We start from the raw sequence: 21,423 nt of genomic DNA on the forward strand, positions 1-21,423 counted from the left end.
TGGGTATTGAGGAGGGCACGTTCTGCATGGAGCACTGGGTGTTATGCACAAACAATGAATCATGGAACACTTCATCTAGAACTAATGATGTAATGTATGGGGATTAACATAAGAATAAAAAAAAAAAAGAAACAAACAAATAAACAAAATGCAGAATCAGAGAACTGATGTTTGCCAGAATAGAGGGGCGTGGGAGCATGGGCAGAATGGATGAAAGGAAGTGGGAGATACATACATTTTTTTTATGTCATTTCTAACCTTTCTTCCAGTTCCATTCCATTCTAGTTCCAGATTCCATTCTAGTTATGTAATGAATTAGTCATGGCAATAAAAGGCATATTGTAAGGAATATAGTCAATGATATTGTAATAGCATTTTATGGTGACTAATGGTAGCTATACTTGTGGTGAGCATAAAATATATAAACTTGTTGAATCACTGTTACACACCTAAAACTAATGTAATACTGTGTGTCAACTATACTCAAATAAAAATAAAATAAAATACAGTAAAATAAAATAAAATATTTAGATTGTGAGCATAATGGAGAGGAGGGCAATGCTGCCTGATATCGTTATAGTTGTCCTAACAAAATAACGTTTGGGGAAAAAAAAAACAATTATGTCTAAGGGCTCAAATGCCAATCAGAATGAAGCATGAACTAGCTGAAAAATAGTGCATTTTGTAAGGTACCCATTTATGACAATATCTCAGATCAGGCTGTACAAGTGCAAGTGCTGTTCAAGCAAGAGATAGTTCCTACTTTGCAAAAGTGGTTATTAAGACAGTACTCTAGCTCTCTACATAAACCTCACTTGAGTAAATAACAACCCAAATTTTGTTCAAAATATGTTAAGCCTTGGGGTGCCTGGGTGGCTCAGTCAGTTACGTGTCTGACTCTTGATTTCAGCTCAAGTCATGATTTCCGGGTCATGAGATCGAGCCCCAGGTCGGGCTCTGTGCTCAGCAGGGAGTCTGCTTGAAATTCTCTCTCCCTCTCTCCCTGTCCTTCCACTCCTCTAAAATAAATAATTTTTTAAAAATATGTTAAGCCTTGTTGCTTTAAATTTTTCCATTTTTAGTTACAAAAATAATATATTCCCATTGTTTAAAAATTCAAAAAGTGCTTAAGAATAGAAAATAAAAAGTTAACTTTCCCTTCCACCTAATTGCATTAATTTGTTGCATATATTTTCACACATCTTTCTATGAATATGAAATCATAGACATGTACACCCCATATATACATCTTTTATATGTACTTTTTTATATACATGAGATCCTACTGAAGATACTGTTTTGCAGTTTGCCTTTTTTATTTCTCACTCTACTGTGGACATCTTTTGTACATACTGAGAACCAGCTCTTTTGGCAGATCTGTTCTCAAGCTCTGGTTTCTGGCATTTTTCCAACCACTTAAATGCCTCAATAACTGCTTTTAAAACAAACAAATAAAACAAACAAAAAACAAAACAAAAAGAAACCCAAAATAAAACAAAATAAATACAAAACTGTACTTCCCAAGGAAAAGTATCCTTCAAATAATAAATAAATTAAGGAATTTGTTTTTTTTAATATACTACAAGAAAGGAAAATTCAATGTGACATGTAGATGATGCTCAATTCAGATAACAAGGCTCTGATAACAAAACAAAAATTAATCTGGTTCTCTCAGTAGCCTTTTTATTTTTTTATTTAAATTCAATTAGCCAACATATAGTATATCATTAGTTTCAGATGTATTGTTCAATAATTCATCAGTTGCCTATAACACCCTATTTTACTGTGGTAAAAACTCAACATGAGATCTAGCCTCTTAAATTTTAAGTGTACAATACATTATTGTTGACTATAGGTACAATGTACAATGGATCCTTAGAGCTTATTCACCTCACTTAACTGAAATTTTTGAGTAGCCATTTTTATGATATTCACTATACAATTTATTGAAAGGCAATGCCCTGATACTTTGATATATATTTACCTTCAAATGCCTATTATTTGTAAAGCAATTTTCAGATAATTATTTTCTAGAAATCTTGTCTTATGAAATAAAATGCTAATTAAAGAAGGGGTTAAATAAACACTTTAATTTAATATTAAATATAGATCTTCATTAGCTTCTAGAATTTTTCTTCTGAAGATTCTGCATGGTCTCCTAGCTATTAATAAAGTATGTGACATACTCCTATTTAGAAGTTGATTGCAAAAACACTAATTCTTTAAATCCTGAAAATTTAGTCAAACTAATGTGATTTGCTACATGGCAGTTGTATCAGTATATTAGGCACATTTAGGGGACAATTGTTATATAAAAGTAGAATGTAATTAAAGGTCAAAAATTATTTCTACTTCAGCAGCAAGTGAGAACAGTTCTACTATCAGGAAGCCAGTTCATTAGTTCAAAAAACATATAAAATGTAAGGTAGGCTGAGTAGCCCTAAAGGAAATGAAGAGTTAAAGAACTATATTCCATTGTGTAAGTGCTCCTGGAGAAGATAAGTTTAGTAAGAAAGTTAGAATTTGCTGAGACTCACCATGGTCTAAGCTGTATTATGTTATTTAAACCTCACCATGGCTCTAGGAGGTAGGTACTATTATCTTTATTTTACAGATGAGGAACCTCAGGCAAAGGGAGTTGAGAAATTTGTCCAAGGTCACCAGAAGGTAAAAGATACAGCTTATAATTATATACACAGGTCTGATTCCAAATACTGGATTATTACTAAAATTTGGATTATAGAATGGATATGATAAGTGTTTTCAGGAAGATTTTTCAAAGAATTAGGTATAGCCTATATTAGAAGCTGGGAACAGCTTGGAGGTTGCTGTAAGTAGACTGAGCATGTAGTCTAATAATTTATATAATTCTGTCTTTATGTCATTTCTAACCTTTCTTCCAGAGAAGGCTAGACAAATTTTAATGATGTCAGATAAGGAAATTGTATTAGAACATTTGGCTACCTCTAAACAGAGAATACTTAGTTTTTTAGATAGATAAACACTGGTTATAGAAGAAAACAGACAAACCTGCTCAATATTATGATTTTGAATTATTGGTTGCATCTGGTTTAAAAGAGTCACTAAAACAAAGTAATGAATCTGGAGAATTTATGGCTCCATTTCTTGCTCCTTTCTCTGTATTAAGCAGATTTTTTGAGGATTACTAAAAGCAACAATGATTTAATTAGATACCCTGTTTATTTATTCCTTTGTAGTTAGTCAAAAATGCAATTTTCTTGCTTCTCTTTCATGGCTGAGTTAAAGAACAGTGAAGTGTTAGTTATCACTGCCTTGAAAGTGAAACATTAGGCTTTACTACATGCTCATCATAGAATTTAATTGAAAACCCTGCTACAGTGGAAAATAACTAAACCAAGGATATTAGTTCTCACCTTGACAATAAAATGTAACTTTGGGTCACAAGGCAAATTCAACTTATTTTCTAAGTTGAAGGGAATGGTGTACATATAAAACACAGCAATTTAAGCTGATTGAATTCATTAGCCTTGCCTGTGGATCATACTTATTTAACTGGGATGGAAATCCCTACATGGCTCTGTGAATTGTGTAATAATAATAGATAAAACTTACTGAGCCTTTATGCATCTGCTAAACAATTTATATAGATAATCCCCTTAATTCTTATATAACAACAAATGGGGCAGTTCCTAACATTATCCTCTTTTTATAGATAAAGAAACTGAGAATTAGAGATGTGTGACTTGTCCAGAGTCATACAGTCAGTAAGTGAAAGAATTTAAACCCAGACAGTCAAGCCCCAGAGCCTGTGGTGTTGCCTGAAACTCACAGGAAAGTGGATTGGATCATCACAGCACATCTTCCTGGGTGTCAGTTTTACTCAAGGACAGGAAATCTTGTCTTACATAAAAACTAATGTCAAGGGGCGCCTGGGTGGCTCAGCCGTTAAGCGTCTGCCTTTGGCTCAGGTCATGATCCCAGGTCCTGGGATCGAGCCCCGCATCGGGCTCCCTGCTCCACGGGAAGCCTGCTTCTCCCTCTCCCACTCCCCCTGCTTGTGTTCCCTCTCTCACTGTGTCTCTCTCTGTCAAATAAATAAATAAAATCTTTAAAAAAAAAAAACTAATGTCAATAATTTATAGAATACACATTAAATATTGAAAATAAATTTATAGTTAAAATGTATAGATTTCAAGAGAGTTTCCTGCTTTCAAAGGGTAGCTTGAGGTCATACCTTCAGGCTCCTCAAAGTATAGGTTCCTCTGCCATAAGGAATACTTAAATGGAAAAATTCCTAGGGTGTTTTTCATTTAATTATGGATTGGACACATTGGCATTTATTTTAAGCTCTGACTTCCCAGTGTTTGGTTGTTAACCAAATAAAGCTGTTAGGCATGTTAGAATTACTGAAAACCATCTTGTTTGTTAAATCAGCTTGTTCTAGTATACTTTGTCAGTTCAAGCCAACACTCATGTATAAATCAGAGGAACTTGAGGACTAGTGCTCCCAAAGGTACTCACATCATAAAAACGTAACTACAACCAGAGGAATGGAAGAGTGGCCATAGCTGTCACTTAAATAAATCCAGATCGAGCACCTCAGTTCAAGAGTTCATTCATTTTTGTTCACTAGAGATGGTAGAGTAAGAATTTAACACCTGGAATCAAACCATCTGGTTTTACATCTGGGCTCTTCTGATTATAAACTACGTGACCTTGGGCAAGTTATTCACTTAAAGTCTTAGTGTTCTCACTGAGGACACTAAGGATGATATGAAGATAATATTATATGAGGATAGTATGAGGATGATAATGAACCCCTCAATGGGCTCATTAAAATGAAACAGTAAAAGTATAGTACTTGGTTCATTGTCTGATACATTGAAAATGATAAAGTTAGTTATTATTCAGTGACAACTATAAGTACATACTACTTAATGCTTAGGGTAATTATCATTAGAGGACCTTTCTTTACTACTTAATCTGTCCCTAAACCAAAATCATTAACATTGGTGAAAATGACTTTTTGAATACATAATAATGTTTGTAAAAGTGTTGCTTGTAGTGACAAATACTTGAAAACACACAGAATGTCCATCCAATAGAGAAGGCCTCAGTTTCCCAGTCTGTATAAGGATATTGGACTAAAGGATCTCTAAAATCCCTTCCACCTCCAACAAGGACAATACTTTCACACAGCTATTAGGTAGGCTTGAGACCACTACTCTAAGCAAAAGGGAAAAAAAGGAAAATCTAAGGCATTTGGTGGGTATTTAAAATTAAGTTACAATGCACAGTACTCTAAATTTAACCAACACATTAAAAGTTAAAAAAAAGTTATTAATATCAAGAACAGAAGTCACTATTTAATACATTGGGAATTATTTTATTATATTTTTAGATATATGTAGTTAATTGTATGCAAATTTTACACTCTTAACCTTTATAATAGAATAAAAAATAAATGGCATCAAAAATAAACATGAGATATAAATTTGAGGTTGAGATAAAGAAGATTATATAATTTAGGACTGTCAGGAAGTTTAAAAGCTCTCAAGAAAGAAAGGAGGCTGTGTGTGGTGTAAAAATTAAAACAATACTTGGTTTGGAGTTTTATTTGTGTTGTGCTGATTTTTTTTTCCTTTGAAATAACAGGAGACATTCTGTAGGCAGATAATGCCAACCAGGATAAGTGGCTATTTGACCTTAGAACTATCAAGATCTAGTACTATTAGTAATATGAAAAGTAGCAAACAATATTGAATTTTAGTTCTATGTGCCATTCTTAGCCCCATTTTAGAAAGGGAGAACAGAAGTAAGAAAAGTGAGGCAGCTTGCCCAATATCTAATGCAACTAGCAAAAGAAAAAAAACAGGATTCAAGCCCAGCAATTCTGACTCTAGAACCTATACTAAAAATCGGGTCATAATGTCTCAGTAAGGAAATCAAATGCTAAGACTTGATAATTATTGGGATTCTCCTCTTTTATACTCTAAGAAAGGGTTTTGTGAATTGTATGTATATTGTTTGATATAAAAATGGCCATCACCTCTGAAGAGCTGTGGAACATGCATTTGTTCCCACCAGGAAGAATATTTGCAGTACCATAAGATTAGTTTTCCCCCAGAGGATGCACTAAATCAAATTAGTTAAATATATATTGGCATTCTGGATAAAATTTGGCAGAGAATGTCCATTTGGGCTTTTTCTACATTGTCCAAATGTAATGCAAAATTTAGAAATAGTTATTGTAGTATATACACATGCATGGACACTGATCACCATTTTAAGTCCTTCACAATTTTCCTCCCCTTTTAGAAGAGTTAAATAAAATGCTTCCACACTTGCAATAAAAAATGTTTATTTTATTTGAGTTTTAATGTAAGAATTCTTCAAATGACTACCATGGGCAAAATATTTTTGAATGCCCTCGTAAAAGTATTCCTCTGCAATGTGAATTTACATTTTTGAACATGTATGCTATTTTTAAGTTGAAAACTAGCATTAGAACAAATATCCAAATAAGTAACTGATTTTCCTTCTCTGCCATTGCATTAATTATAACTTCCCTTTTAAATACCATGAAGTAAAGGCTATAATGCCATAAGTGTAAATCACAAATATTTCCTTTAAAAATTAAATGTTATAAAAAAAATTAAATGTTATAGCTATATACCATATTCTATTATGTGTACCCTTATTTTAGGAATGAGTATGGAATGAGATGATGTTGCTTTGAAACCCATAGTATGAAATAACAACCAATTATTTATAACAATTCTGTCTTTTAATCATAATTTATTAACAACTTGAAAATACTTTCTATTTACATTTTAGCAAACTGGTCTCTCTTATCAAAGGTGAGAAAAACAGGTGTTATTTGTGTTCCTGAATAATGCTAGCTACCATTCCTGTGGCTGGGCTGTAGACAGCCATACACTGGCAACTCCACAAAAATAGAAAAGCATTTGTGTTTCTTATTTTGATTTATTTTCTAGGTTACCAGTGCTGTTATTTTCCTTTTCTCTCAGATATTTGAGAGCAGAAATGAAAGGCCAGGGATGAAGATCCAGCTACTGTAACTGTCTCCACTATAATTAAATTCTGTTATCCCACAATTTGTTTCTCATTCCCTCCCAAAAATACCTAAGAAATGTTTACAAATTAGGCAAGTAAAATAAGTACACAATGGAACACAATAGAGAGGCCAACACATATATGGACAACTAATTTTTGATGAAAGTACAAGGTAATTCAGTAGAGAAAGGAAAATTTTTCAACAAATGATGCTGGGACAATTAGATACCTAATTTCAATCTATATTTTGTACCACATACAAAAACAGGTCAGATCTAAATGTGAAATCTCAGAGTATAAAACTTCTAAAAAAGCATAGAAGAATATCTTCATGATCTTGGGCTAGGCAAAGATTTCTTGGAGATGACACCAAAAACGTGGTTCATAAAAGAAACAAAGATGATAAATTGGACTGAATCAAAATTACAAACTTCTGTTCTCTGAAAAACTATGAAAGGCACTGTTAAGAGGATAAAACGAAAATCCATGGATTGGGAGAAAATACTTGCAGAACTTATATCTGCTAAGGACTTGTATCCACAGTATATAACAAATTCTCAAAACTCAATAGTAAGACCAGAACCCAATAGGAAAATGGGCAAAATATGAATAGACAGTTCACCAAAGAAGATATGTGGATGGTAAATCACTACAAAAAAAAAAGATGTTTAACATCCTTAGTCATTAGGGAAATGCAAAGTAAAACCACAATGAGATACTACTGCATACCTATCAAAATGGCTAAATTTAAAAAGAATGACCATACCAAGTGTTGGTGCTCCTAGTAGGAATGCAAAATTGTACAACTACTTTGGAAAACAGTTAATTCTTAAAAAGTTAAACATACACATAGCATGTGACTCATCAGTTTATTTATATAACATTCCAGAAAACGCAAACTAGTCTATAGAAACAGAGAGCAGATCAGTAGTTGCCTAGGCAGGCACAAGGAGAGGCTTTTGGGGATGATAAAAAACTTTCATTATCTTGACTGTGGGTGATGACACAGGTATAAAGATTTATTAAAATATCACAGTGTGTACTTTATGTACAGTTGTATTATTGTACTTTAATAAAATTGTTTTTAAAAAGAATTAACTTGTGTACTCAGATAAAACCTGTCTAAATGAATAACAACAACAAAAAAAGAAAAACATAAGTCCACAAATAAATGAAATTGCAATGCTTTGCTTCTTAAATATCTACAACAAAGATAATGCTATTAGCACTTATTGCATATTACGTATACGTGTTTTTGTGAAAGGGGTGGTAGTCGGGATTGTGTATATGTTCATAACAGAGAAAGTATAAACGGATGTCAAAGAGCCATGTTCAGCCTAAATATAACAATAGATTCTGTGTTAAGCATCATCTCATGTAGAAGTATGAACATTTGACCCCAAAAAAGAATATCATAAAATAATGAAACAGAGAACATATCACTATGCAAGTAATTTAAAGATGGCCTTATGAAGAAAAATAAGCATATCATATGCTAGAACTAATACTTACAAAAATATTCACAGTAGAAAATATATGATATAATGCATAAATTAAGTGCATTATGTAAAGAAAATACTTATTTTCTTTTAGGAAACTGCAATAATAAAATTAAGTTAACTAATAGATCAAGAAAAGCCTCAAAAATGAAAATACGTTACAAGATACCTAAGGTAGTATATATGCATCAAAAGTAGAGCACTGTAGTTAGAAGTCACCTATATAGTCTTTGGCTTGGAAAAAAGGAAGAACAAAAAAATCAAAATAGTTCATTAATAGCTCTGTATGAGTTTTTTTTTTTTTTACAAGTCTTTCTCTTTTTATTCTCCTTGTTTCATTCCAACTTTTTTGTTTCAGTGTGATTAAGTACTAATCCTTGAAAAGCATTGTTTAGATGACAATTAAATTGAAATTAGGTAATTTAAAATGAAAGCTGTAGTTAAGATGCATTTGTCCAATGTTATAAGTCAGAACAGATGTATTTTCTAAAGGAGTCACAGTTGTCTTAAATCAAGGCCAAAATTATTTTACCTGTAGGATTTCACCACCAATTAATTTCTTTCTTAATTCAGTGGAAAAGAAGCAAAGGGTATAAATAGGCAATTCTCAAATGGACAATAAAAATATGAAAAGACATTCAATCTTACTGCTAGCCTAAGAAATACAAATACATAATGATAAGAAATTAATTTGGGGATGTTCATTAAAGATGTGAATAGTGATTACCTCTCAGTTTGTTTTTAGTTACTTTTCTTGTTTGGATTTCAATATATTATCCAACCTTTGTTCAATGCATATCATTTTCACAAAATATAATGTTATTAAAAAACAGCCACTACCTCATTAGTTGTTTGCAGAAAAATTAAGGCCAACGGATCAGAAAACAGAATTCAGAAACAGAACCAAGCAGTTTAGTTAATATGGTAAATGTCGTATTTCAAGTAAGTGTGAGACAGAGAGATTATCAAATAAACAGTACAAAAAAATTAGCTAGCTAATAAAAATATATTTTAAAAAATATCTGAATCCCTAACTCATTGCTTACTTCAAAATACTAATTCCTGATAGTACAAAATTTAACATGTAAATGAAACCACTATAGTACTATCAAAATATAAGAGCATTCATTTCAAAAAGGATATCTATTATTTCAAATGAAAATAAGAAGTTACAGAACAATATTTATGGCATAACCCCACTGATTTAAATCATTTTTCCATAGTATACGTTTTGATTAAAATTATGAAATGAAAGAATATACACTCAGTTAAGTTTTATTCATCATTATATTACCATCCTCTACCACATGTGGCTGGCGTATGGCAGGCACAAAAACATATTAGTTGAATGATTAAATAAATGAACTCATGCATTATTGGTGGAACTGTAAATCATGATAACTTTTCTGGGGAGAAGTTTGGCAATATGTGTCAAAGAATAAAATGAAAACACAATTTTTTCCAGCACTCCCATTTCTAGGAATTCATTTTATGACTAATTTTCACAAATCCATATAGTAGGTATCCAGGGCTAATTTTTTTTTATAACAGGAAAAAAAAGTGTATGCTCATGGAGAGATGGTGTGGAAAGGAGCTGCTCTACAACAGGAATCTGGTTAAATAAGTTAAGTCAAATATTTCCATGGAATATGCACCTATTTTAAATTAAGATGTTGATCATTTACCATGCAAATATAGCCACAACTGATAAGTTAAATGAGCAGATTACAAAATATAATATGTTTTACATTGAGAACAGTTTATATAAATAAGCAGGTGTGTAGATGTACAAAGAAATTTCTGGAAGGAAATGCATCAAAATCCTAACAGTGGTTATCATTTGGTTGTTAAGATTATGTATTTTTACCATCATTGGAATTTTCTATATTTTTTCCTTACAATGCTTATATACCTTGAAACTCAGAAATAAACAATGAAAGTAAATTTATTTACAAAATAGAAAAGTGTTCCCTAACTTTTTAAAAAAAATACGACTAAATGACAAAGCATAAAATCTATAATAAAAAGGTAACGCAAAGATTAATCTAACTTTAATATTTCTCCTCATTTGAAGTGATAATTCATCATGTTTTATATTTTAATTTACTACTTGTATTCCATGAGCAGGTTTAGACACTGAATGTGATTAAGTAGGTTATTTTCTACATTAGTATATCAAATCACCTCTATGGGTTTTTTTGCTTCCACAGAAATATCAAGGTATCTTCCAGCTAAGTCTTTAAAAGACTGTAATATATCCTGTGAATTTTTATACAAATACAGATAGGTAATTCTTGTCATTCATAAAAATGGGCTAAATATGTTTCTTACCTTTAATGAAAAGTAAACACTGGTCTTTTGGGTTGTACCAAGGGAGGTGTTCTGTAGCAGAAATTAATCCTGTAAATAAAAATAACAGATACCTGTTTTAAAACTTCACTTTACAAAAGTTTATTCACATATTACTGGATTTGTAAATCATATTTCAGTGTGGCTGGAATATTAGAAGGAAATTGGTGGCAGATGACATTGTAAAGTATACCCTGACCGAGGATGCACTTTTCGTCAGCACAAATTCCCCCCCCATCCTGCTGTTCATGGAATTGAAAACTGCTGCACAAAAGTATGGAGCAAACCGTCTGCTTTTAAATAATACTACCTAACGTTTGAATGCCCTTGTATTTCATCTACAAGATTGTTGCAAGCATTGAGAACAGCTAATGGCAAGTCAGCAGCAAGGTCGGGGTATATTATATGCCAGTTTAAAAAGAGAAATATAGTAAAAATGGTGTAACTGACTCACGGCAACATGGGTTCACAACCCTGTAGATGGATATAAACCAGGCTTGCCAAACACCACAGATAGTACTTATTAAAACTGATACGTGGACGCATTATGCCTGCTTTCTAGCCCCTTCCCCCTTTGCCGATAAACGACTCCCCTTTTTCCCCCAGTGTAAAAATACACTCCCAAGGATATTTAGATAAAGAGATTTAAAAAACAAATCATCCATAATCACACTACCCAATGATGCCATTTGGAGCATTTTCATCCAATTTTTTAAAAACAGATTTTTGTCAAGAGGCTCCTGACAAACCAAACGGGAATTCAGGATGAGATGATGGGAGAAAGATACCCCTCTTCCCTTGTTAGGAACCATGGCTAGTATTTTTACCTCATATCTAAGCTTGTTTTTGAGTTATATAACTATAAAGATAGAATTTTGAGGGGAAATAAACGTCTTCCAAGGGTGTGTGCCTCAGCTACCAAGGAGCATCTGGGAAGGTGGGCGGAGCCTGGAGGGCGGCGGGTGCGTTTGGTATTTCATTAGGCTTAGAGCTTGTCAATCAAGCTTGCCCAGCAAATGAGGCGCGAGCTAAGGGCACACTGGGAACTAAATTAACGGCGGTTCTGACTGCAAGGGGTGGGGGCTTGCGATCTAAACCGTGAAGAGATCTTGGGGTCTTACACTGCGCCATTAGGCTGCGGCACGCCTCGGTCCGCCGCGGCTACAGTGAGAGGCCTTGCCACCGCCGCTCTCGCCCAGGCCTCTATTGCGGCTTCCACCTCTACGCGGTCACGGCAGCCCAGCCCAGCCCAGCCCCGCCCTACGCTACTGCTACCTTCGCCGCTGCTGCAACCTCCTCAGCCCGGGCCTCCGCCGCTACCCAAGCATCCGTGAGTCATTTTCTGCCCATCTCCCGAGCGCGCGGTCTCAGTGGTAGTCACCACATTAAGAGGTTTGCAGGGTTGCAAAATGGCAGAAGCGGATCTTAACATGGTCTCGGAACCTGCCGCCCAAGGGGTTGCTGAAGAGAAGATGGCTAGCTCGTCTAGTGATTCTGGGGAAGACTCTGACAGCAGTAGCTCTAGCAGCAGCACTAGTTGCAGCAGCAGCAGCAGTAGCCGCAGCCGCTTATATAGAAAGAAGAGGGTATCTGGGCCTTCGCGAAGAGCACGGCGGGCTCCGTTGGGTAAAAGTTTCGTGGATCGGCTGCCTCAAGCAGTTAGAAATCGTGTGCAGGCGCTTAGAAATATTCAAGATGAATGTGACAAGGTAGACATCCTGTTTTTAAAGGCAATTCACGATCTCGAAAGAAAATATGCCGAACTCAATAAGCCTCTGTACGATCGGCGATTTCAAATAATCAATGCAGAATATGAACCTGCAGAAGAAGAATATGAATGGAATTCAGAGGATGAGGTGTTCAGTAGTGATGAGGAGGTGCAGGAAGACAGTCCTAGTGAAATGCCTGCCTTAGAGGGTGAGGGAGAAGACGATGACCCTAAAGAAAAACCTGAGGTAAAGGCTGAAGAAAACGAGGTTCGAAAAGAAACTCCTGAGGCAAAGGCTGAAGAAAACGCAGAGTCTAAAGCTTTTCTGGGGGTAAAGCCTGAAATGAAAGAAGAGCCTAAAGTAGTCCCCCAGGCAAAGGCAGAAGATAAAGAACAGCCTAAAGCAGCAGAGGCTAAGGCAAAGGCTGCTGTAATAGAGGCTCCTAAAAGAATTCCTGAGGTCAGGCCTAAAGAAAGAGCGAATCTTAAAAGAGCTCGGAAGGGAAAGCCTAAAAAAGAAGATCCTAAAGGCATTCCTGACTACTGGCTGACTGTTTTAAAGAATGTTGACAAGCTCGGGCCCATGATTCAGAAGTATGATGCCCCCATTTTGAAGTTCTTGTCAGATATTAGCCTAAAGTTCTCAAAACCTGGTCAGCCTATAAGCTACACGTTTGAATTTTATTTTCTACCCAATCCATACTTCAGAAATGAGATGCTGACGAAGACATATATAATAAAGTCAAAACCAGATCACAATGATCCCTTCTTCTCTTGGGGATGGGAAATCCAAGATTGCAAAGGCTGTAAGATAGATTGGAGAAGAGGAAAGGATGTTACTCTGACAACCACCCAGAGTCGCACAACTGCTACTGGAGAAATTGAGATTCAGCCAAGAGTGGTTCCTAATGCATCATTCTTCAATTTCTTTAGCCCTCCTGAGATTCCTAAGATTGGAAAGCTGGAACCACGAGAAGATGCTATCCTGGATGAGGACTTTGAAATTGGTCAAATTTTACATGATAACGTCATCCTGAAATCAATCTATTACTATACAGGAGAAGTCAAAGGTACCTATGATGATGGTAAAGATTATGGAAACAGGAAATATCGAAAATAAAAAAGAGGCTGCCTGAAGGAATTTTCAAGCATCTCAAAACTTCAAGCAGGAGTGAAGCAGGTTTATATAGCCTCAGACGGGATGGGGGGGGCTGCTCTATAACCTCAACACTAGCATTCCTTAGTCTTGTGTTTTCATATTTTCTTGGTAGTCTAAAAAATTGTCTTACAGTGTCTAAATAGCCTGTTGTAGTGTAATATTCTTCAAAATATGTAAATGCTGTCAGTTATCTAAAGCATGCTCGTTTGATGCTACAGAGTTTTGATTTTTGTGAAGTCCTTTGTCATGTTCCTATTAGAATGTAGCTGTGAAAACTGGCATAATTGTCAATTGAGACAAATGTTTGCTTGAAAAAAAGAGTTCCTGAAATGCCAATGCAAGTGGTTTTTCTTTTCTAGCCCAGAAAACTAAACGTTTAAATCTGCTTGCACTAACTGTGCCTTCATTACTTTGCTATAGAAATACAGTACTTACATTAACTAGAACAGCTAAACAGTGAAATTTGATTGCTTGAAAAAAGATTAGCATAAATTTAAGAATGTCCGTCAAGACCATATACGATATGACTGAGCTTATTTATGTGACATAGTGGTCTATAAATTAAGAATAATGGAGTTATCGTTTACCACTGAAGTGTTACTATGACAGTATTTTTTAAAAGTTTCCTCATCTTATACTGTGTAATTGTGAACTAAAGTTACTAACCACATTTTCTTTGTAATATGTTCTATTTTGTCTTTCACTGAGATGATCACTTTTTATCACTTGATATTCTTTTCATGTTGTTCTATTGCATCCTAAAATAAATGTCCAATAAAGTGTATCATGCTATAAAAATCTAACATTTTTCCTAATTATAAAAAATGTGGGTCTTCTAGAAAAAGTAGAAAACACTGAGGAAAAGGGAAATTTTAAAAAAAGAATACTTAACTATTATTAACATTCTGATATGTTTCCCAGATCTTAGTTCTTTGGAGGATACACATTCAAGTGATTGGAGAGAAATGGAACAGGGGAGCAAGGCTAAGGGAGAGGAGAAGGGGAGGAGAGAGAGGGAGGGAAAAGGAGAAGGAAGAGGGAGAAGAGGAGGGTGAGAAGGAGGGTGGAAGGAGAGTGGGTGGGAGGGAGCAGGGAAGGGAAAGGAGAATAGGGAAGGAAGGGAAAGGGAGAAGGGTGGGGAGTGGAAGGGATGGGAGGGAGTGGGGACGGGGCAGAAGGGGGTAGAGGGAAGGAGGGCCTCACCCAGAAAGGACATCTATATAAGCTGTTGCTTTCACTTCCAAGAGTAGGATGGGTAAATGACCTAGGAAGAGTAAGTGACCGAGACCCACCCTCCACCTGATTTGGGAGGAGATCACACTCCTAGATGTGGCATTTTTTTTTAATAGGTGGCAACAACTTTCACTTCAGCACCATGCAGCTGGTTATAGGGTAATGAGATCCTGAGATTTTGGGGTTGAAATTGGTGTGAAGAGGAGGCCCCTTAAAACTCAGCTTACCAGAGAGTTTTGCGCAGGGCACAAAGGCACAAGCACAACAAATAATAAAGTAGTATTTTATTTCACATTTGCCGTTTCCCCATCCACATATATTTTCCTTCAAAACCTGAAGGAAAGAGCTGTGGCAGGAGGATTTGGGGATTTCTGGGTCTCTAGGCATAAAATTACCTAATAATCTTTCCAAATCCCATCATATAGTTTAATATCTTGCTTTTATCCCTGTTTAACAATAGCCCAGCCCCATATCTATAAATGTAAAAATATTACAATCCATGACACTATTTAACCAATCATGTATGTTTAGATATTTAAGTTGTTAGGATTTATACAAAATCAGGAAGCAAATTATGCTTTTAGCAACACCACTGCAATTTTTAGAGTGCCTTTGTTTTATTTCTGAGATATTTGCATCCATCAAGAAAGGGTATGGGAGCAGATTTACTTATATACCAGGGCCAAAGTGAAGACTATAATAAATATGGTGTACCTGGATCACTGCTGCAGAGGTTCCCAAATTGGACATATACTGTGCTTGCCAGACAACACAGCAGAGCCCTTAAAACTTCTACATGGAATGCAAAACCCTTATCGCGTCTTAGAACACTTACTGAAGTATTTAGCCCCTTCCCACTCTGTATTTTCCAATATTAAAGGAATGCATCTCAGAATATTTGCAAAAAAGAAGCAGAAACGCAGAATATAAAAATCATTCAGAAGCACGCTACAGGAAGATATCCTGTTGGTAGATTGGTGTATTTCCTCCCAGTCTGTCTCTTGATTAGATTTTATCACAACTTCTTGGATCAAATCTAAAGGTTAATTCAAGCTGGGTGGGTGTAAAGGGAAGTGGAAAGGCAGCTTATTGGTATTTTTACCTTTTTTGTTTAGGGCACTGGTGGGAGGGTAGGGGAAAGGGAGGGGCAGGGTAGGTGCCAAAGATTTTTCCATCAGTAAGGCTAGAATTCCGGAAATGCAAGCTCTCTGTGGTGGGTGATTCTACCACACAGAAAGTGGCTAGTAAAAGTGGCTAGAGCAGAGAAACCTTTGGGCTTGCACCTTCGCTGGGCTGCAGGTTTGTCTATCATACTTACCCAGCCAATGACTAATGCCAGAAGGAGGAGCTGACTGGGCTTGAAACTCATGAGCAGGGGGCAGAGGCAGAAGAGCTTTTATTCAGTCTTCGACTTCTTTTTGGTGCGCTGTTTTCCTTTTGCTGTGATTCAAGGCTGAGGCAAGCTACCTCCTTTCCTGCTCCCAACCGGACCAAGGAGGACTCCTCCTCCCCTGCCCCTCCCCTCCTTCTCCTCCTGACTAAGCTGCAGTAGGGACTGCCGAAGAGGTAATGGAAGAAACTCTCTATCCAAGTGGACAAAGTGACAGTACAGATAGTCAAATAATGCAAATTACCCATTATGTCTGAATCTAGCGAAACTGGTGCTCCTGCCGTCAAAAAACTTCAAGGACCATGTGATAAGATAGAAGCCAAATTTAAAAAGGAATTGCAGGCCCTTGAAAAAAAAGTATAAACTCACTTGATGAGGTAGGTAGGTGTTTGTACCCACCAGCACATGTATTAATTAGGACAGTGTAATAATTTCAACACACTTATGGATTACTTCAAATGTTGTTTTGTGGTTTTTGCAGAGTGCATTTTTTTTAAATTAAAATGAAATATTTAAGTATTTAAATGCATAGCATTTAGAAGTATACTTTTCTTCAAAATATGCAGAACGTAACAAATTCTCTAGAGCATCTTTGCTCATTGCTATGTAGTTTAGTCCTTATTTTTATTTTGTGATATAGCTTTTAGAGAGTGGAAAAATTATTAGAACTCTTCGCTGAAGTTAATATTTACTTGGAGGGAAAAAAAAAAAAACATACTTAGAGAGCCAATCCAAGTGTGTGTTTGCCTCCAGCTCAGAAGAGTTTAAGTCAACTTTGCGCCAGGTGTGCCTTCATTATTGTGCTGTAAAAATGTGATTTGTTGTGATATGGTACCTTGCAAAATTTTATCACTTGAATAAAGTAGCATAGAGTTAAGAATTTTCAAGAACACATTAATATCAAGTCTCCTAGATTACCTTTTTTTAAAATTTTGTATGACACATAGATTTATAAAGAAAAAAATAAACATAATGAAGTTGTTTTTCTGTTGTAGTGCTGATAAAAGTTAGTGTTTTCAACTGTTTTATTCACCTGTACTCATGAGTTATGTAAGCCAAGATGATGGAGTATATTTTCTTTCTACTATGCTTCACTGAAAGTTGTCACTTTATCACTGTTTTATTACATCTTCTGATTATGAAAAATGTTCATTAAAGAAATTTTGGAAAATATACTGAAAAGCATAAAAATTATTTTAAACAACTCTGCCTTCGAATATAACCACACTTTTTAAAAAGATTTTATTTATTTATTTGACAGAGAGAAAGACACCAAGAGAGGGAACACAAGCAGGGGGAGTGGGAGAGGGAGATGCAGGCTTCCCGCCGAGCAGAGAGCCCGATGTGGGGCTAGATCCCAGGACCCTGGGTTCATAAGATTACCACACTTTACATGAAAATGTCTATAGCTTTATCAATATAAGTACTATCACGATCACTTTTCATTTAATATATTTTGTTTTAACATATATGAAATGAATATGCCATAATTTATTGCATCAGCTTCCTATCAAGGGCATTTAGGTTAGGAGCATCTTTTTCTAATTGATTAGTAATTGTAAACGCTGTCTTTGAATTAAGGAAAAATGTTGCATATGTTGAAACATTTTCTCTTTTGATTTTGTTCATTTTTTTCCCTGCAGAAGAGTTTTAATGTTAATACAGTCACATTTATCCTTTCCCCCCCATTATAGATTTTGGGTATTTGGCTTAGAAAGACCTTCCCACATCAAGATGATTTTTTTTAATTGCTCATGTTTCTTACAGTACTCTTATAATTTCATTTAATGCTCTAATCCTTCTGGAATAATTTTGATTTAAAGATTAAGGTAGCTGTACCACTTTTTTTTCTCTCAACACAATTCACCAGTTGTTTCAGTACCATTTATTGAATATTAAATATCCAATGTAATGAATTGCCACCTTTATTATATAATCCATTACCTCATGTGTTTGGGCCTACTCCTGGTCTGTTCTGCTCAAAATAGTTATTCTTGTGCCAGTATAAATCTTTTCAAACAAATCTCTATATACATTTTATTATCTGTTAAGAAAAGTTCCTTAAAAAACTTGTTTTTAAGATTTTTTTGGATATTTTCACCTATTTATTTTTCCAGATGAGCTGCAGTGTTGCTTTTTTTTCAGATTCCCTCCCCAAAGCCTATGGATATTTTGATTGGAGTTTGTTTGAATTTATAGATAAATTACAGAGAATCAAGAATTGCATATTATTCAGTCTTTTTATCCAGTGACAATTCTTTCCATTTAATCAAGTCTTTCTTATATCCTTCAGTAGAATTTTAAAGTTTACCTGTTAAAATAGGCTTTTCAAAAATAGTCAGAACCCGTTCTTTAGTTTCTTCTTCCTTAGTCTGCCTTTTGCTGATGCTGTTTTGCTTCTTATTTTTAAATCATCTATGCTTTGGTATTGTCCCTTTCTTTCAGCTTTGAATGGGGGCAACTTTCCTGAAGTGTGATGTGTGAAGAGGTAGGAAGAAATGAGCTTGAGCATCTCAGTAGCTTCAATTCAGGTTTGTCTCATATCATTCTCTCTCTAAATTGCTATATCTTCTGCCTGAGGCCTTTTCTCTCAATTTATGTTGTTCTCTCCATTGACAGCTTTGAGATGAACAGTAGGTCAGCATGACTCAGTGAAATGGTGTTCTGTGGTGATGTAGTAATTTCTGCTCAACTGACTGGCTGGCATCTGTAGTTACTTGTTGCTTGCCTTTCTTATATTGAAGCAATCTCCAGAAAATAAAGATGATACTCTGGTATACTTTTCTTCTTTACTTCAGCTCCCCGTTTATTCTGTGTTATGGAGCTGTTTCCAAAAAGGGTCATTTTTTGCTGCTTTCACTATCTGCCACAGGCCTAAATTCAGGGCTTGAACACTTAAAGGAATCTGCACATTTTCGGAGACCTGTGAAAGCAAGGCTCATAGTCCTGCTTTTTTTTTTTTTTTTTTGGTTAAAATTTCATTGAAACTGAAACTTTCCAGTGTGTGTCACTTGTGATTGTGGCTGTTTTTTTTTTTATTTGAAAATTATTTCTGCCTTTATTTTTTATTCAGATGATTCTGTTGCACATGCAGGATTGAGAACCACAGAACAATGTAGAGAAGAATCTCCAAGAGGAGTGTTATATAATGTTCTCTAAATGTATTGACCTCAGAAAACCTTTTCTACAGCAAAGCTATTAACTCTCCTAATTGAATAGTGTTCCTGAAATACCAGTTTGGTGAATTTGGCTTTGGCTAAATATGTAAATTAGCCCCTCTTCATTTATTGGTAAAAACATCCCTTGACATTCAAAAAAAATATTCTGTTAAAAAAATTTTTTTGAGACAAAGAACTCATAGAAAGATGCAAATATAGTACAGAAAGGTCCTGTGCACCCTATACCCAGCTGTTCCAAATGGTAACACCTTACATGACTATCTATAGTACAATACCCAAATTAGCAAATTAACACGTACAATCTACAGACCTCATTCAGATTTTGTCACATTTTACATGCATTCCTGTATGTGTGTGCATGGATGTGTGTATGTGCATGCACGTGCACGTGCACGCGCATATGTGTGTGTGTGTGTGTGGTTCTGTGTAGTTTTACCACATATACAGATTCATGGAACTACCACTGCAATCAAGATTCAGAACTGTTCCATTATCACAAATTAACTCCCTCATACTAATGTCTTCCCCCTTGTCCCTAATGTCTGGCAACCAATAATTTGTTTTCAGTATTGAAATGAAAAAATTATACAGATGGTTATGTAAATGGAATTATACAGTATGTAACTTTTTGAGATTGACCTATTTTCACTAAGCAAAATAACTTTAACATCCATCCAAGTTGTACCTGTATCAATAGGTTGTTCTTTTTATTGCTGAATAGTATTCCAGTGTGTTAATAACTGATCTGTGACTATGCTATAGGAGAATAAAACCAGGTGAAAAGCAAACAGGACTGCCAGTGCCCAGAACCTCCCATAGGGATAAAAGAAGGAATTACAAGGTCTTTCTTTATAAAATTTGAAAGTTTAATAGTATCAATAGAAAATGCTTGTGATGCTTACTATGCCCCAGAAATATATAAATTATTATTTATGTAACTCTTGCTATAGTCTTAAATAAGTATAATTATTATCTCTATTTAACAAATGGAGAAACTAAGGTACAGAAAGGTTAAGTAACTTGTCCAAGCTCACACAAATGGTAAGTGACAAAGGCAAGCTTTCAACTTGGCTGTCAGACTTGAGTCCATGTTCTTAACTGCTCTACTATACCACTCTCTACCATGCTATACCACCTAGAAATGCACCTTCCTTGTCCATTCTTAGGACTAGACAAGGGTTCAAGGGAAGCAGCAGAGAAAAAAATAAGTACAACCTGGAGGCAAAGGTGTTGTCCATCTATAGAAGAAAACTAATAATTTTGTCTTATCTAACAGTAGTGCCCCCTGAATCCATTTATAGCTCATGTCTTAGTAACTTTGCCAAGGTTTATAGCTTAATTAGACCACTGGGTGGGGTTTAGGCCCTGGGTAGTATCCATCATATTCAGGGGTATGATGAGAGCTGGCTTAGTAAATTTATATTTTAATAAATGCAGGATGATTTATTACTATTAAAGATTTCTTTTACCTTTCCAACTTCTTATATACTTATTCCCTGTCTGTTTTCCTGTAGTCAGCAGCAATAAAGAGCCTTTTAAGTCAGTAGATGTAAGAAGCAAAAGAAGCTGAAAAGTGATTTATTCCTCAGCATCCTTGAGCAGAACCTGAAGGGACATTTATAGGATTTGGGCATTGTAGAGGATGAAAGCAGGGATTTGAAGTCAGTAATAGGCCTGGTTTTGACTCCCACTTTCGTCACTTATTGGTTCTCTGACCTTATGTGAGTTGCTTAACCCCTCTACTCTTTGTTTTTCATATCTATAAAATGGGACTCTTATTTTCCTACTTCATAGAACTATTATAAGGCTTACATGAGATATTCTTTATCAAATACTTAGCATACTGA

At 35.2% G+C, this 21,423-nt stretch overlaps 2 protein-coding genes and 1 long non-coding RNA gene across 3 annotated transcripts in view; 2 read left to right on the forward strand and 1 right to left on the reverse strand.

Annotated features, from left to right (window-relative positions):
- The window catches only part of FAM133A (family with sequence similarity 133 member A), a 35,233-nt gene extending 23,383 nt beyond the window's left edge, over window positions 1-11,850 (reverse strand). The window contains exons 1-2 of the mRNA XM_031026132.2: window positions 11,735-11,850; window positions 10,890-10,958 (exon numbers count right to left, since the gene is read on the reverse strand). The gene's annotated coding sequence lies outside the window, so the exon portion shown is untranslated. The remainder of the gene's footprint in view (window positions 1-10,889; window positions 10,959-11,734) is intronic.
- A 236-nt stretch (window positions 11,851-12,086) lies between these two features.
- Window positions 12,087-20,388, forward strand: LOC145717814 (uncharacterized). The gene is made up of 3 exons (XR_014141262.1): window positions 12,087-12,237; window positions 18,843-18,928; window positions 19,471-20,388. It is a non-coding gene; the product is annotated as an uncharacterized LOC145717814 (long non-coding RNA).
- On the forward strand, window positions 12,236-14,293 carry NAP1L3 (nucleosome assembly protein 1 like 3). The gene has a single exon (XM_006731438.3). It carries the CDS (start codon window positions 12,317-12,319, stop codon window positions 13,733-13,735), a length of 1,419 nt encoding a protein of 472 aa, XP_006731501.1. The 5' UTR covers window positions 12,236-12,316; the 3' UTR covers window positions 13,736-14,293.
- Window positions 20,389-21,423: the final 1,035 nt, after the last annotated feature.

This window comes from Leptonychotes weddellii, chromosome X (genome assembly GCF_054177405.1).
Source record: "Leptonychotes weddellii isolate Sample4059 chromosome X, ASM5417740v2, whole genome shotgun sequence".
Taxonomy (NCBI): domain Eukaryota; kingdom Metazoa; phylum Chordata; class Mammalia; order Carnivora; family Phocidae; genus Leptonychotes; species Leptonychotes weddellii.

Excerpts from the sequence above, each read along its gene's own strand:
- NAP1L3 (XM_006731438.3), top strand. The coding sequence starts at position 12,317 with ATGGCAGAAGCGGATCTTAACATGGTCTCGGAACCTGCCGCCCAAGGG.